The sequence below is a fragment of the Impatiens glandulifera genome, chromosome 6, assembly GCF_907164915.1.
Source record: "Impatiens glandulifera chromosome 6, dImpGla2.1, whole genome shotgun sequence".
Lineage (NCBI taxonomy): Eukaryota > Viridiplantae > Streptophyta > Magnoliopsida > Ericales > Balsaminaceae > Impatiens > Impatiens glandulifera.
This window is the reverse complement of record NC_061867.1, coordinates 50,641,068-50,659,781: the sequence shown is the minus strand read 5'-3', so window position 1 is coordinate 50,659,781 and position 18,714 is coordinate 50,641,068. Positions and strand designations below refer to the sequence as shown.

General features: G+C 28.6%; 2 protein-coding genes across 2 annotated transcripts; one reads left to right on the top strand and one right to left on the bottom strand.

The window, feature by feature from the left end:
• Positions 1-3,718: 3,718 nt before the first annotated feature.
• Positions 3,719-8,240, top strand: LOC124941440 (probable glycerol-3-phosphate acyltransferase 8). The gene is made up of 2 exons (XM_047481768.1): positions 3,719-4,407; positions 7,237-8,240. Exons 1-2 carry the CDS (start codon positions 3,760-3,762, stop codon positions 8,107-8,109), a joined length of 1,521 nt encoding a protein of 506 aa, XP_047337724.1. The 5' UTR covers positions 3,719-3,759; the 3' UTR covers positions 8,110-8,240.
• A 2,248-nt stretch (positions 8,241-10,488) lies between these two features.
• On the bottom strand, positions 10,489-12,972 carry LOC124941987 (cytochrome P450 86A8-like). The gene has a single exon (XM_047482389.1). The coding sequence runs from the start codon at positions 12,691-12,693 to the stop codon at positions 11,041-11,043; it is 1,653 nt and encodes a 550-aa protein (XP_047338345.1). The 5' UTR covers positions 12,694-12,972; the 3' UTR covers positions 10,489-11,040.
• Between the last annotated feature and the right edge of the window lie 5,742 nt (positions 12,973-18,714).

Genomic DNA, 18,714 nt, shown 5'->3' with positions numbered 1-18,714 from the left:
TCTCTTCTAGGCTCTGTTTGGTTTTCACAACAGTTTTTTTGGGTGCTATATGAGTATTTATTTTGAGTAATATTTATACCTCATTTGGAAACTAGGATTTATTCCAAAATTCTTCTCTTTTAAACACAAACTCAAACATAAATAAATTGATTTTTTTTTTATTTTTTTAAAAAATTGATATAGTTTCATAACAAATAAATCATTTATATATATATATATATATATTGATTTTCTCCTCGTGAATATTTGTCTTTGACGTCTTATTTTATATTATTTATAAATAGTGTTAGACCAATTTTTAGTAACCTTTCAATAAAAATTATTTTATAAAATTCAATAAAATTTAGACAAATTACATAAAATTTATAAATAATAATAGTTATATTGTTTTATAGTGACTATTAAAAAAGTGTCACGATGAAACAACATTTAAGATTAAGATCAAAACAGTCTAGTCTTGTTGTAAAAAAACAAACTTTCTTCTAAATAATTTTAAAAATTAAAGACAATATGAATTTAGAGAAACTAATACGACAACTCAATGTTATAATTTCCACTTTAAGGATTAACAAAATAGAAAGCATATATTATAGAAAGTCAAAAATATATAATTTAAATTCAAACCAAACTAGACTTTGTTTCCATTTGATTGGTTTAGGTTTTAATGTTTTCCAATTCCCAAAAGAGGGTGAAAGTCTTTGTTTTGATATGGGACAGTTAGATTTACATTTTAGTTGACTTTCAAAAATTCATTTGAATAATAGATTTAGCTTACCATCTTCCTATCTGCTTTTAATAAATTTCTCAACTACAAAATACACCCAATATTTAATACATAGTGGAGTGTTTCAATTTATATAACTTTTTCAGAATTTGTCATGTAATATTTATTATTTGAAATGTGTTTCAATATCATTGGATGAATTTTTTACTTTTATTTTAATCTACCAAGAATTAATATATTTTGCTCTCTTTAGATTTGAGAAATTTTAATTCTTATTTATTTGTTTAGGATATTATTACATGGATTATGTTTTATTGATGTATACTTTTTTATTTTTATAAGTAAGAAAAAAAAAAATTTAATTAGTAACTTAAGTGATAAGAGTCGTACTTAAGAAACCAAATATTCGCGTTTATTTGTGAGAAAACTAACATGAATATAGCCCATTTACATCAGGGTATCTTAATCAAAATCGAAACTAAATTTAACCATTTTTTTTGTCAACTTAAGAGATTAAAATGTCAAGAGTTCGATATAATCTGAAAGCGCTTTGAGTTGAAGGAGAGGTATGACTGTGAGGTGTCATGTTAGTTTTCTTTCGTTAAAAAAAATATAAAAATATAAAACTTTTAATTTTAAGTAAACTGTTTTCAAAAATATTAACACAATTTTTATAAATAAAAAAATCAAATTTCTCAAATAATAACATCATTCCTCTTCAATTTAGAGTACAAAGTAAAATGTCCAACTCTTTATAGTATCCTCGTAATGTAACAAAATATTAAAAAATCGTATCTTCTTCACGTTGTTAACAATGAAGATATGATTTTTAATAATCTCATTAATAAACTATTTATTTCTTTGCCAACATCAAACACCATTTTGAGAAAAGTACTTCTCAAACTGAAATATCTCACACTTCGAGAATTAATTTCATAATCTTCAATTCACATTTTAATTTTTTCATCTAATAAAATTAAACAATTTTTATATTAAACATTTCAAATTTTCAAATTTTAAAGTTGATCACAAAGTTACATAAAAATTTACAATAAGAAGAAAATTTTCAAGAAAACAACAAACAAATTAAAGCAACCCAAAATTTCAATTATATTTTTATTTCAAAATATGATATTTATGGTTTTTTATATTGTTAGGCCAAATATTTATTGGTCAAAGATTACTCAAGTGTGTTCATTAATGGTTGACCTAAATTAGTTTGGGATGGCAGTTACAATTTATTTTGAAAAAAACAACTTTTTTCAAATCAACCAAACAATATTTTTTATTTAATAGGACAGATATCCATACAACTCAAACATAAAAATACAATAACATCATTTTAACTCACATATTCTTATAATTTAATCAATATATTTATCTTTCATATTATTTTACTATTTTATATATTAAACTAACTTTGTTAATCTTATTTACACTTTTTTTTAAATGGTTGACTCAACAACTTTTTTACATTAATATGTTATTTTATTTTAATTCACTAGGATATTTAAAGTGATAAAAATCTTACCTAAAATATTAAAGTTTGGGTTCTATTCACATTCAAAACGGCTTAACTAGTTATACTTTAAAAAATATTACTTTATAAAAGATTATCACAAAAAAATTATTTAAACATTACAAAAGAAAAATAATAGATCGAGACAAACTCTTTTTCAGATTTAAGTCATGAACACATGTAATATTAAATTTGAAATGAAATCACACAAAATTTAGAAGAAAAAGAATTTATCTTTTTTTTTTTATTATTTTATTATTATTTTTTTGTTATTTGATTATTTTTTTTATTACTTTATTTCTTTAGATATCAAATAGATTATTTAAAATTATAAGTTAGTCTCTCTTAAAAACTAATACTTGAATATTATAATGTATAAAATAGTTCAATGTTTTGGTACTCTAATATTTTTATATTTTACTCAAGTAATTTTATTAAATAATTTTTTGTATAATTTTTTTTAAAATTTTTTATTTACTATGTAAATTATTATTCCACAAGTTAAATACAGATTATGTACTTATAATATTTATGCAAATTGGAGTAAAAATCAAAGGAATGACAAATAAATATATTATTTTATAAACTAACTAATTAAATATTATAGTAAATATTAAATAATTTATACATTATAATATTCAAGTATTAGTCCCTAAAAAAATCAAATAACTTTAAAATAATATATGTTGATATAGTAAGAAGTAAAATAGTAGAAAAAATAAAAATAAAATAATTAAATAATAAAAGAAGATAAACGACTTAACTAATTAATTAAATGAAATAAATAAAAAAATAAAACAAAGATAAATAGATTAATTAATTAATGAAAAAAAGAAGGATAGAAAAAAAATGAATATTAAATAAATAAATTTTTTAAAAAAAATTAACCATAATTACTATTAGAGATTAGATGGGAAAATTTTAATAGTACATACAATTTATATAAATTTTTATTAGTTCATAGTCTAACTAGTTATATAAATACTTACATTTTATATGAATTTTTTTTCCAAAATTTATTCATATATCCATTTATATATATGAGGAATAAATAAATTAATACTCATTTAATTAAAGAAAACAGTTGGATATTAAAAAAATATTTTTTAAGATTTTTTAATTCAATTTAAAGTAGAAATATGTGAATGTCATAAATATTATTATGTCATTTTGTAGATAGATATCATGTGACTTTTTCAAAGAAAAGTCATGGTATTTTTTTCATTTTCAAATATTTATTATTATTTTATTTTGTATTAAACAAAATTATTTTATTTTGTATTAAATAAAATTATTATTTTTAAATTTAAATTAAAAAAAAATCAAAATTTTAAGGTATGAGTAATTTACTAAAAGGTAACTTTTCCAACACAAAATCAAAACCGTGAAAACTACCCAGGGCTAATTTCGTCATTTTCAATTTCCATTTCTGCATTTAAAGCAACGCTTTCCCTCCCAACCCCCCAGCCAAAACGAACACACAGTTATAGAGAGAGAAACAAAGATAGAGAGAGAAATGTCGCCGGAGAAGACAACCGACGGTACCGGAAAACCGAAGTTTCCGTCGATCATAACCTGCGATCTCGCCGCCGAAAAGAATCGTCAATCAATCGCAGCTGATCTCGATGGAACGTTACTGATATCCAGATCATCATTCCCTTACTTTATGCTAGTAGCAATCGAAGCCGGAAGTCTTTTCCGTGGTCTCATTTTACTCCTTTCATTTCCAATAATCGCCATAGCTTACGTCTTCATTTCTGAAGCTCTAGCGATTCAGATGCTGATCTACATCTCCTACGCTGGACTCCGTGTCCGTGACATCGAACTCGTCTCCCGCGCAGTCCTCCCGCGATTTTACGCAGCGGACGTTCGTGCGGAGAGTTTTCAGGTGTTCAGTAAATGCAATCGGAAGGTTGTAGTTACTGCGAATCCGACGATAATGGTGGATGCTTTCGTGAAGGAATATCTAGGTGGAGATAAGGTTCTAGGAACTGAAATCGAAGTGAATCCGAAGACGAGGAGAGCAACTGGATTCGTGAAGAAGCCGGGAGTTCTAGTTGGAAAATTGAAGAAGATTGCAATTCAGAAGGAGTTTGGTGACGATTCACCTGATATAGGGATCGGCGATCGTGAATCTGATCATGATTACATGTCCATTTGCAAGGTACGTACGAAGAACTTTTCAGATCTTGTATTAGCGGTTTTACGTATTATACTCTGTTTTTGCTTCTTGACTATGTGGTTAGCTTTTAATGATATTGATTAGTATAGATCTGAATCCACTGATCTAGGTTATAGTATAGATGAAGTATCAACTGAATCCGGTCCATAATACATCAAAACATACTAATTTTAGAAGTGAATCTGTGCAGAGATTATCGTGTTCAGGAACTATTGCTCTGTTTTTGCTTCTTGATTATGTGGTGAGCTTGTTGTAGGTCTAATTAGGTTAATTTAAGCCTTTTCACTGATATTGAATTAGTATAGATCTGAATCCCCTTATCTAGGCTATAGTATTGATGAAGTATCTATACTCGAGATTAGGTTATATATTGTTGCTGTGCTTAGACGATTCTTATCTAGAGATTAAGTTATATATTGTTGTTGTGCTTAAACGATTCTTATCTAGGCTACAGTATACTCGAGATTAGGTTATATATTGTTGTTGTGCTTAAACGATTCTTATCTAGGCTACAGTATACTCGAGATTAGGTTATATATTGTTGTTGTGCTTAAACGATTCTTATCTAGGCTACAGTGAAATATCAACTGAACTCACTGATCTATACTCGAGACATGCTTTGTTCTTTGTGTGCTTAAACGATATATATATATAGATGAAGTATCAACTGAACCCACTTATCTATACTCGAGACATATTTTGTTCTTTGTGTGCTTAAACGATATATATGAAGTATCAACTAAATCAACCATAATACATAAACATACTAATTTCAGAAGTGAATCTGTGTAGAGATTATTGATCGAGTCAAGGAACTATTGCATTTGGATCTTTTTAAAGAACTAATTTCCTAATATGAAAGCATTCTCCAAAATAGGATAATGTTTGAGAATGGTTGTTATTTGTTAGACTCCATTAAACATTCTCAATTAGTAGTGAATTACTATATTTTGCTTTGTGGTCCCATGAATTATTTTTTATGAAAGTAATTTGGAAATGAAAATTTAGATATTACTAATTTGTTTGATTTAGATCTTAGGTTAGTCATTTATAAATTAAAATCATATTAAAGTGATAGAGATATCAATTATTCATCAAATTTTTTTGTTAGGATAAATTAGCCTTTGGGTTTGATTGATTTTGGATATTTTAGGAAGTTTATGTATTTTTTTCAAAAAAAAATTGTTTGATAAAAATACAGGGTAATTAAAATAATGATAAAGAAATATTTTTAAAATATTTAAAAACATTAAAGTATAAAACATATAAACGAATTTATAGAATACTTTGGAGGATAAACAATAAATTTGAAAAGGGTCATTTGAAAACATTTTGAGAAATTATTAATACTTTTTTAAAATATTGTATAGCCCAATTCTATTTTAAAATGTAAAATCATTTGAATTTATGTCTAGAGAAGACATTAATTGTTTTTTGGGTCCAATTTGTTTTTCAAATAAGCTAAAGGTTGAACTCATTTAAATGATTATACTAACATTTTTTTTAAATGTATTAACTATTTCTAAACTAAATATTTAAAAGATCTAGAATTTTGAAGTTGTTTTTAATGATGTTAAACTTGTATATTAATATAGTTATGGATAGTAGATATGACTTTTAATAATAAATATTAAAATGCATTCATCATTACTTATAACTTCAAGTCTCATTCACATAGATATAATCACTTATTTTCTTTAATAAGATAGACTTGTTACATATTAAAACATGTCAATCTCTTTAAAATGGTTAATTAAAATTGATTAATTTCTTAAAATGAATAAAAACTACTTAATTTAAAATGTCACAATATAATTTATCTGTCTCTTTCTCATAAATTTGGTATGGGTAGTTGAACGAAATATTATTACAACATAACAAACTTTTGTGGCTTTTTATTTTTGTGGGGTCTAATAGCATTAATAATTCCCAACCGTCATCATAATAGAGTTGGCTCCAGGCATGTTTAAAACCACTGGATAGGACTTTTTTTTTTTGTAGTTCTTAAAAATTACTTTTGTACTCTATAATATTCTAGGCTGTGCTATTAATTAATTAAGTCCATTTTCACATTTAATTTCTTAGTCATGGTTGGTAGTTGAAGACAGCTAAGACAACCATTTAATTTTTTCTTTTTTTCCTAATTGTTTAATAAATAAAAAATAATTTATTTGAGTTATTTAAATATAGGTTGATTTGTTTGGATTACATCAAACAAGTACTATCTCATTTTAGTAAAGTACAATTCTTTGGCCTACATAAGGACAAAGCATTCATTTTGATAAAGTAATTGTAAACAAAACATGAATTATGAAGAAATGATAAAAGGAGCTATAATTATTTCCTAAATTTTCATAATTGGATAAAAGGGGGGAAATATGAGTATACATACTAACTTCATGTACCCTATTTTTGGTAACCTTTATGTACCTACTACTTAGTCTATGATGTAGGTTTAAGCAAAATCATTATAAAGTTTTTCAATATCATTACATTATTAATATTGTTTTTTTTTTATCAAAAACCCATTAAATTAAGTAATTGAATTATAGATAATGCATTGTGTTTCTTAAATCTTTCATTAAATAAAATCATAATATGTTCAATACAAAAAAATATAGAGAGTATCACAAATCACAATCACATTTAATAAAAGCTAGTACATTAATAAATGGTATATATTAAAGTGTTTGTGATATGTGTTATTTATATCAATCAATTATTTTGTACCATATATAAGTAGGCTAGTTTATTTATTTTTTAGATAGTGTCTGTTTGATTTGGTTAATAAAATATATATATATAATACAGGAAGCATACATGGTGCACCCAGATAAATCAGCACGTCCAATCCCAGCCAGTGAACTAAAGACCCGAATCATATTTCATGACGGTCGTTTAGTCCAAAGACCAACCCCACTAAACGCACTCTTAACCTTCATCTGGCTCCCATTCGGTTTCATCCTATCCCTAATCCGCGTTTACGGCAATCTCCCCCTCCCAGAACGCATAGTGCGTTACACATATCGTCTCCTCGGCATCAATTTAATAATCAAAGGAAACCCACCACCCCCACCTTCCCCCGGGACACCAGGAAACCTCTATGTCTGCAACCATCGATCACCACTCGACCCAATTATAATAGCTATAGGTTTAAAACGCAAAGTCTCATGCGTTACCTACAGCGTAAGTAAACTCTCTCGTTTCATGTCACCAATCCCGGCCGTAGCTTTAACGCGTGACCGCGAGAAAGACGCGGCCATGATTAAATCTATTCTGGAAAAGGGAGATTTAGTTGTGTGTCCAGAAGGTACGACTTGTAGAGAGCCGTACCTTCTTCGATTCAGCGCTTTGTTTGCTGAATTGAGCGATAGGATTGTGCCGGTTGCGATGAATTACAAGGAGAATATGTTTCATGGGACTTGTGCTAGGGGAGTTAAGTTTTGGGATCCTTATTTCTATTTTATGAATCCTAGACCGACTTATGAGATAACTTTTTTGGATAAGTTGCCGGCGGAGATGACTTGTAATGGGGGTGGGAAATCGGCGTTTGATGTGGCGAATCATGTTCAGAAGGTTTTGGGTGGGGTTTTGGGATTTGAATGTACTCAATTGACTAGGAAAGATAAGTATATGTTGTTGGGTGGGAATGATGGGAAGTTGGAATCTATGTATTCTAAATAAATAAGATTATTATTAGCTATTAATTGTAAGGCTATAAAAGCCCTAGTATTGTTCTTTTTTATTGGGTGTAATGTTTATGAACTATGTTATTTGTATGGTATTACTTGCCTTGATCTATAAAACCAGGTCATTTTGGGTTGGTTTATTTTCAATTGATCTTGGTTTTATGGCTTTTTTTATGAAAAAATTGTTTAATAAATTAGTGGGTTATTTGGAGATTATTTTGGGATGAATGATTAATAATGTCTTTTTTTTACGTAAAATTAAAATTTAGATAAGTCTTGTGGTAAGTAAGTGGGATAGAACTTCATTTGTTACAACTAGGGTGTAAATAGTTTGATTAGTTGAGTTTATACACTGAAATGTTCAACTAAATTGGTTTGAGAAGTTGATTTTGATTTCTTGATCAGTTAAAAGATCGGTTATGTAGATTTATTCAATTTCATTCATTTGTCAACAATTATTATTCAAATTTGCTTTTGAAAAAAATTAAATAACAAAGAAATTTTTAGATATCAACTATAGGGTGTAACTAAATTATAATTGGTTAGTCTGATGGACATTCACTACACTGAACAAATAAACTGTTTGTCTTCGGTTTAACAGTTTCATAAATGGTTAGTTGTTCAATTTGATTGGTTTGATTTAGGTTATTCAATCTATTATTTTTGTTCTATATTAGATGGATTTTACCTATCCAAAATTATAGTGGTAATCAAAACTATAATTTAAAATATATTTATGATGATTTCATCTTTAAAATTGGGTAAAACCATAAATAAGCCCTAAACATATTTGACAAATTTGAAATGAACTCTTAGTGTATTGACTTCTTTATATTTACATATTTACATAATCATTAAACTAGAAACTATTTTAATATTTTGATCATTTTAACCCACAATTTATAACTAAAATTTAATTATGTACTTATATAACCATGTATGACTATTTTTAGACCTTTTCATTAAAATTATGTTATTATTTTTATGAATATAATTAATCATAGAGTTTTTTGTGTGTATGTTTAATGTGAATATAATAAACATTTAAATATCATGCCTACTTCATCTTCGATAAACTACAACTTGAAAAAAAATCATAATATTCTATTAGGTGTGCTCATGTTTCATTTCGGCATAATGCTATTATCATTCTTATATATGATTAAGTTTTTTTTTTAATGAGAGAACATATTTGAAACAGTTTTGGCAGAAGTATTAAAGTATCTCTATTTCATTTTACTCTATATTTATTAAAGTGTATCTTCATTGTTTACAACATTGTATTTTTTATATAAATTCATAGTAATTTTGAGACAAGATCTACCTTCAAATATCAAAGTGAACTTTGATAAGAGTTGATCTTCTATGCTCAATATAAAAAAGAATTAAGTATCAAATTGAACCTCCTTCAAAGATTGAGGGATTTCTTTAGAAAGTACCCAATATTCTGTGTTTTCTATCACCTATGACTATCCATTTTCAAAAGATGAAGTTAAATCCTTAGTATTAAAAATAAAATTAAGTTACTATTCCAAAAAAATAAATATTTGATTTTAGAGGACTAAATATTAATTAGTTATAATGTTAAAATTAACCAAAAATAGCCAAATTGTGGGGCAGTTCAAGATCTCCGTTTGGTCTCATACTAGAAAGCATATGCATTGTATTGTCAACTTCTACGGTAAAAATCAAGAGCATATGCATTGGAGTATACGGTAAATTTTACCATTTTTTTTATATAGAGAAGTAAATAATGAATTAAATTGAATATAAAATAAAATTAGAGATTTATATCACTTTTTTTTTTCTTTTTTGCCTGATCCATACCATAGATCTGGCCATGATCCTAGCCAAATTTTTTTATTTGTTATTTTAACATTTTTTTGTATGCTTATATAAAACTATAATCTTATGAGTTACATTTAAAATGCAATATTGTAAACTTTTGAGGAATAACACAAGGTCCCATCAAAGTTTGGCCTAACTTCAAAATCATTGGAAGATTATAATCAAATGAACATTTACCTAACTATGAACAATTACAATGATTTGTGAGAAATCAACATATAGGTCATTAGTGGGAATGAGACTTGAAAATTTTATAGAGTAATATGTTTTTTTTGCTTTATATAAAAAGCAACAAAAAGATGTGGACGTGGATATTTTCGGCCTTTCGGAGGTCCTGAATTTGAACATGTTAGACGGCAATTTTTGCGTCTGATTAGGTGTGTTTGCGAGCTATATACTTAACCTGTAAGGATTAGTCGCGTTTCATATGAGAAGCGGAACCAGCGTTCTAAAAAAACTAATTTTTTTTAATAAAATTACTAAAATACACTTATCTTTGATGAAAACTCCATAAGCCAAAAATGTGTACAAGATGAAAACTCTATAAGCCAAAAAGGTGTACAAGAAAATAAATACAAGTACACAAACAAAATCACCTTGATCCAAACCACCATTTTCTGCAATCTTGGAAATTTGTGCAAAATTTCCCAGATCCATCAGAAGAACCCCAAAGAGGAACAAAACAACAAACAAACAAAAGAACACAGATCTATGAAACATTCCAAGTTGATTCTATTGCCTACTTCCATTTCTCTCAATCAAAATCAATCATTTCATTTCCAAATACTCAAATAATATATATAACCCTCATTAATTATTTTATATAGGATCAATCTTAAATAATGAAATATAACAAATAAAAACAATTAAAAATCTCCAAATAAAAAATAATAACTTCTCCCCTCTTCCCACTGTGGATATTATAGCATGCATGTGGGAGAGTTTCAATGAAATGAAAGCACCCCAACAAACACTCCAATAAAGAAAGCCAACCTGTAATATGTCCCCATATTTTGAATAACAATAATAATGGTAAATCTTATAATTTAACCATTCCAACAACCTCATCAAACTCTCTTTAATTCTCCTCAACAACCTTCTCACCTTCGCCGGCGCCGGCCACGGCCAACCTCTCTTCCATTATCCGATCCAAAACCGATCCCAATTCCCTCTTATGAACATTCACTTTAAGCCCGTGTTTCATAAACAACGTTAACGACATCTTTTGTTCAATCCTATGCCCATTTGCCACCGTTAAACTATGTCTCAACAAAAGTGAAGCCGCAATTGATTTCATTTGTAAATAAGCCAAATCCTTCCCCAAACAAATCCTAGGACCCGCATTGAACGCCACAAACTTATATGAACTATGCATAGTGAATCTCTTCCCGTCTGATGATAACCACCTCTCCGGCTTAAACTCGAGACAATCCTCGCCCCACGTTGACTTCATTCTCCCCGCCGAATATATCGAATAAGTAACCGACGAACCGGCTGGAATAAATGTTCCGTCCGGTAATACATCGTCGGATACAGCATGCTTAGAATCTTCAGGAACTGATGGGTATAATCGAAGAGTTTCGGAAAGCGCAGCTTTAAGATAGATTAATCTATCGAGTTCCTCGAACGTGAGTGGCTCGTTTACCCACGTTTTTAAATCATCCCCGCCGCGAGTATCCATCAAAGTTGAGCATATTTCGCGAAGAATCTTTTCTTCGACAGTTGGGTTTTGGATTAACGACCAAAAGAACCAACAAAGCGCCACTGACGACGTGTCGCGTCCAGCTAGGATGAAATTGAGGACCACGTGTTGTAGAATTGAATCCGAATCTGAATCCGAATTGCAATCCTTGTTCTTCATGAACCTCGAGAGTAAATCGTCGTGACGATCTTCATCTTCAACTTCAGTTTTAGTATAATGACTAGTCTCCAAAAGCTCTTGCTTACGTGTATTAATGATATTCGACATGTAACGGTCTACATGTTCTAGACTCCTTGTCAAACTAACTTCCAAACCGAGCCTCAACCGTTTCTTCGCCTTCCAAATGATTTCCGGCAATATAAACCGTTGAAGTGAAGCCTCCGTCGCGCGATCGAATGCTGAAGCGAATACATTATCCGGGAGATCAATCGCCAGCGTTTCCGGATCCTTCCCAAATGCCAACCCACAAATGTTATCGAAAGTTAACCGAAGTAGCAAATCTTGAAGATCTACCGTTCTTTTCTCATACTGAGCCATTTCTAGTATAGGACAAAACCTCATCTTAATAGCTCGAGTCACCCATCTCGCCATGGCTTGACGAAGTGTCCTTGTCGTGAACTCATGAGCAGCGGTTTTCCTCTGAAACCTCCAAGTATCTCCATCTGAGTTAAAGATTCCTTGACCAAGCAAGTCATGAAAGACAGATTGCCAAGTGGGTCCTTTCGGGTAATTCTCGAACCTCGATTTGAGTATATGTTCGAGATTCTTGGGATCACATGTAACTGTCACGAGACCCTGTTTCCTAGCCAGGAAAGGTATGGCACAGATACATGTTTGGTATGTACCACCGCAGGCTCGAAGGTTGTCAGCAATCCATTCATGCATGCGGTCTCCATTCTCGATCAAACCAGGTAAACTCCCAACTATAGGCCAGACTCGTGGACCTTTCAATGGTTTTGAAATGAAGGTAAACCATAATAGATAGACTGTTACTCCTGTGAATAACAGTAATGCCACTGATAAATCCATTTCTCCAAAATGAAAAAGAAAGATTGAAAAGCTTGAAACTTTTGAAGAAGAAATTATGTGAGAAGTGGGTTATGATGCATGATGAAGATGAAGTGTATAGTGAATTGAAGGATGGACATGAGAGAGGTTTTATAGGTGAAAAGAAGATGAAGAGCAATTACTGAGGCCAGTCTGTTACACATTGAGTCTCACCATCTATCTAACCACCAGATGCATAGCCATTAATGCACTTTGATCGGACCAAAGTTTTCAAATAAATACCATAACTGAAACAAGCCAAAAACTACAAAGGATTTTCATTTACCATAATCTCCAAATAATCTACTAATAAAGATATATACTCAACTAATTCTGCTCATAAAAAGAAGAAAAGAGCATTTAAGTCAGTAGACTTAGTTTAGAGGAAAGCAGTAAATGAGATTAGTTGGTCTAGATTCTTGAAGATTGTGAAGTTTTTTGTTTCTTCTTAAACTGATGAATTATTGTTTTATAATTATGCAGTATAGAGTTAGCTTACCTTATTACTTTCATCTGGTTAGAGTTGGGTGAGCAACCTCCCAACAATTTAATGCATCTTCTTGTATTACGTGATTGTATTTTTTACCAAAAATTAATAATGGATTCCTTTTAGTACTTTTCCTACTTAAATACTCATTAGGGTCTTGCCTAAAAGTCTACTAAAAAAAACTCATTTTCTATATCAATTTTTGGTTAACCTAAAAAATTAAAAGGAGTTAACTAAGAAGTGATGGTGAGAAGTCATTTAAGCCAATTTCAGGAAGCAAGATGAAGATGAGGTTTTTCATAAAGAATAATTTACAATATTAAATTATAGATTGAAAATGTTAGTTCAAAACAAACAAAACTATCATTTTTGTATATATATATTTAGCTTTACTTGGAGCTTGTTTGATGTTGGGTTATTCAGATTTTTTGAAAAAATATACCAATGAAAAAGTAAGTTATTTGGGTTTTTAATTGTAATGTATATTTAAATTTTATAAAAATAAAGTAAGGGTATTTTAATATTTTGGTTTATATATTGAGTGAATGGATAGTTGAAAAAGAAAATATGATTGTGATATTAAGGACTTTGGTATAAAAAAAACAACAACTTTGATCAAGCTGACATCAATCATGATATTTTTTTGTTAAATAATCTAGAATAGGACACCCTAAAAGAAAATTAAAAAATCTAATCTTACAAGGTTTGAACCTGAGACTATAATAAATATTATTATAGAATTTAATCAACTAGACAATATTTCATTTGTTATATGTTTTCAATATAACAAAAAATAATAACAAATATTGTTTTTGGCCTAGGGCTAGTTTGGGGGGGTATTGTCAAGATTTTTTCTAACTAATTCAAGATCCTATTTTCTTTGACAAGGTAATCTTGTGAACTTTCAAAGTTAAGTTAATGCTAAAATGAGAGAAAAAATAACTATTAAATGTGAGATTCATAACCAGTTATTTTGACTTTTGACCCTCTTGAATGCACATATTTACTGGGACAAAAGTCAACTCTACTGAGACATAGAGAGTCTTACCTGAATCGAAATTCGGGCTAGAAATTCAACTCACCGCGTTGTTGTGTAGGGACTGAATCCTGAAAGATTTAAGGCAGCAAGAATTAAACCCAAAAATTCAATGGCATAAATTAACCCAACTAATCTTCCAGATCTATTATTAAAGCCCTAACACGTGGCATTGGACAGATCCTCTCAACCCAGTTGGCCAAAGCTAGCTGTCACCATGACTGTTATAAATGACTAGTTCCTCCATTTCCATTTCCATGTAAGCTCATTCTCAATGAACTGTAATTAATCTATATGATAATAGAAATTTGTTAGATTTTCAATTAAAACTGGCAAAAATCTAAATAGTCTTAAAATGAAATGAACTCACTGAGTTTGAACACAATGTGTCAATATTTGAAAACAGAATCGGGTATAATCGAAATATGTGGTTTCAAGGATCAAGAACTTAATGTTGGTTTAATAAATCTAAACCTGGAGGCTTCAGAAAGATGATCATAACCATCAACATGTGGAAACAGCATGTGATGCCCAGAGAAGGGATGTTTTTATTTGTCTATGTACAGAAAGCTAAAAGAACAGTCCCAGTTCTGGAAAAAGGAAAAGAAAAATCAGAAATTTAAAAATGTTCACTGCAGAAGTACTCATAAGGAAACAGAAAAGGTATGGGTTCTAACCCATTCTGTCTCTACTATAGAAAGTCTGACCTCCATATATGGAAATTCAAGCTATTTCAGATAGGACTGTAGAATGATGAATTTCACTCAGCATATTTGCATTGTCTTACTAGAGAAATATGAAGTAGTGATGCCCATGCAAATTAAAGAAGAAGATAAAACAGCCATTCACTTACCACTTACCAGATTATCAAGCTGGTGAATTGTTTTGGGCTCAATGGATTGGATTTGACCCTCTTTCAGGAAGAAATCATACAAGAAACCGCTAATAAAGTGTTTTAAAATGGGACCATAGTTCTAGCTAGGAGATTTTCTCATTTGGATCGTTTGGATCCGGATTGGAGTATTTCCAAATGGCCATTTGTTAGTATCCAAACCTCACTCTTTGTACAAGCCACCAACCAATATTCACCTTTATCAAAAGTGCAAAAGGAACAAATAATGCAAGCAGAAGCATGTAATTTCGAATACACATCTTGAAACATGGACCAAATCTTAATACATTGTAGACAAACTGGCATAACTATGCTTAGAAAGTAATACTAGTTAGGCTAGCTACATTGGACTTCAAGCAAATGCAAGAAAATCATAGACCATGAAGATAAATTCATCTTTTATCCAAATTCTGCATTTCATTCAGAACATAGTTCCATGAATTCAAAGCTACTTACAAATAGAATATTAGGATTAAGTGATAGTTCCTAAATGGCATATCTTATGTCGCTGTACACCTGTATCTAGTTGAACCTTCTAGGGCAAAAGTTCCCTCCTTTGGTAATGAATTTTGCACTGCATGGACTGAATATTTGCAAGAGAACAATCAGACATGAGCTCATGGCTATCAACTGCCATATCTTCATTTTCTCGGGTCTCCTTCATCGATACAATCGACATATACAGATGTTGTTATACATTGGAATATTGTTAAAAGGCTCTCCAATGGCAAAGTTCCAGGTCCTTTCATTAGTGTCTCCTGTCATAGATTTCCTTTTTCTCTATTGATTTCTCGGAACTCCTAATATAAAGGATATTGGTGTTATTAGTAAATACCACATCAATAGTCAACAAGAAATATAACACTACGTAGCGTTGAATTGTTCTTACTTTAGCAACATTTATGCACAAACAATCAATTCTAGCAGCCTAAAACATTTTGAGGTAAGGATCATAACATTACACAGATCTTTAATAAAATCATCATTCAACATTGAATTGGTCAGACCATCATGATTGGAGACAATTTTTTACTTCTTTTTCCAACAAAATCATACAATAATACTTCAGAAAATAGGAACTTAAACTTACTTCTCTTTCGATTTCGGTTATTGGAGCGTCCAATTGAATCAAAAAGTGACACATCATCAAGTATCCCTGGATAACTTCTTTTTTTTGGGGGGGGAACGATAAAATCCCCAAAAGGGAAAAAACTGACATGAGTAATTTGTATCAAACTAGACAAACCCTAGACTTGATTTTAAAGAGAAAACGGAATAAAACAACTACAAGTTCATGACATCAAACACAACGGATTACAAACAAATTATTGCAGAAAGATATTAAATAATTGCAGAAACAGACATAGGGAAATCTATCTTGTCTAATGATTGCTGTTGATTTTATCCTCAGGAGCATTTTCAGACTGAAAACCTAAATACATCATTAAGAGAATGAGGAAAAAGCAGTAGACATTTCATCAATCCTCCTAGTAACTCTACAAAATGACTTCAAAATCAACCTGTTTAATGAAAACAGTAAAGTATATATAGAGACTCCATCAACAGGACAATGTGAAGGAAAATATCATAAAGTGACTAATTTCTTGACTGCACATGAACATTTGACGAAGATTTCACCGTAATTAGGAAATTGAACTGAGATAGATTAAGTGTAGCCTGTATATAATGATTGAAGAAAAAAAAAACAACATACTAGAATCGATTTCATTCATGAACTTGTCTGCGCGTAGATTGAGATTACTTACGAAGAAGATTCAGAAAATCGCTTCAACAATCATTGATTGCGTCTTACATGTGAAGGAGAAATCTGGTCAAGAATTGATTAGAACATTTTGAGATAATAATTTTATTTTATGAACTATTTTTAATAAATAATAATGTATTATAAAAATAGAATTATATTTGAAAAATAAAAATATATTTTTTAATATTATGAAATTATTCTAACAAATAAATATTATATATATATATATTATAAATAGAATTATATATATAAATTAAAATGATTAATTTTATTTTTTAAAATTTAAAATATTATTACTTAAAACTAATAAGTGGTTGGTTAGTATGTTTTTTAATAGTTATTCTAAATAAAATGTAATATATATATAGTATAAATTTTAATATTTTTAAAATAAAATTTGTTTAAACATATTTTATTTTAAATTATCATTAATTTTATTAGTTATAAATAGATTATATATATAAATTAAAATTATTAATTTTATTTAAAAATATAAAAATAAAATTTCAAAATATTTTATTATTTTAAATCAAATCATTAATTAAAAAGATGAAATACATACTTTTAAACAAAATAAAATATATACTTTTTAAAATAAATTAATTTTTATTAATTCAAATAATGAGTTACATATTTAAAATTTAATATTTAAAATTAAATTATAAAATAAGGTTAATAAAATCAAAATAACTAAATAAAAATCTGTTTATTAAATAATATAAAATATTTGTAATAATTAAAATTTAATAAAAAAAATATTAAAAAAATTATAATTTATTTAGAGTAACTATGAGAGATGAAATAAAGTAAGTCAAATAAATCAATTAAAAAATGTCAGATCAATTTTTACCAAATATTTTAAGTGAAATGAAATTGTCCTTGATTGAGAGTTGGTAAGCAAAATCGAAAATAGATTCTGTCAACTAAGTATATGATAAAAAAAAATGAGAAACTCATTAAAATAATTAGATATACCGATAAAACGACCTCTAACTAAAAGATATGTTATAGTGACTCTTTATTGAAAAAATGAAAAATAAATCCAGATTCAATAATTTTATCTTCGTTGTTAAAACTAAAAAGGAGACCAAACAAAGACTTGAGAAATGATCACAACAATCAGAAAGTTTGAATAACAAACAATTCACAAACTATAGAAAATATTATTTGAATTATAAAACCTAGATACAAAATGCTAAAAAAAAAAATTAATAAAACACCAACTTAAATTTTAATGATGAAAATAAAAATAAGACATCCTCATATGTTAAAAATATCATGGAAGGGGCCAATAAAAAAAAATGAATTTCCAACTTATTGGAGAGTTTATTTTATTTTTGTAGGTAGAGAATTTTGTTTACATAACCACAAGATAAAGTGACAATTGAGATGCTTATTTTTTAAATATTATCAATAATACATCTGTTTTGAGACCATCTCTATCTAAATATGATATTCTAAAAAAATAAATGGTCTTACATATGGGCCTAATTTTTAAATATTATCTTGTACTTGTTTGTCAACTGTAATAACTTGCCATACTCTTACATTAATTAAATAAAATCCTCATAATAATATTCTTAGCCTAGGCTACGACAGCCCATTTACTTGGACGGCCCAATCTAAAAGCTAAAAGCATAAAGGTGATAATAAAGTCAATTTATACCTTCATACCTATCCAATAATTTATTGGACCAATTTCAATCTTTATTTTAATTTTTCATTGAATAATAAATATAATGCTCTTCTTACATTTAATATATTTTATACATAATTTTGTTTGAAAGGATTCATTTTATATTTTTTTTTATTTGAATTTAATC

Coding starts and splice junctions, on each gene's coding strand:
- LOC124941987 (XM_047482389.1), bottom strand. CDS start 12,693: ATGGATTTATCAGTGGCATTACTGTTATTCACAGGAGTAACAGTCTAT.
- LOC124941440 (XM_047481768.1), top strand. CDS start 3,760: ATGTCGCCGGAGAAGACAACCGACGGTACCGGAAAACCGAAGTTTCCG. Junction 4,408..7,236: donor ATTACATGTCCATTTGCAAG/GTACGTACGAAG, acceptor TATATAATACAG/GAAGCATACATGGTGCACCC.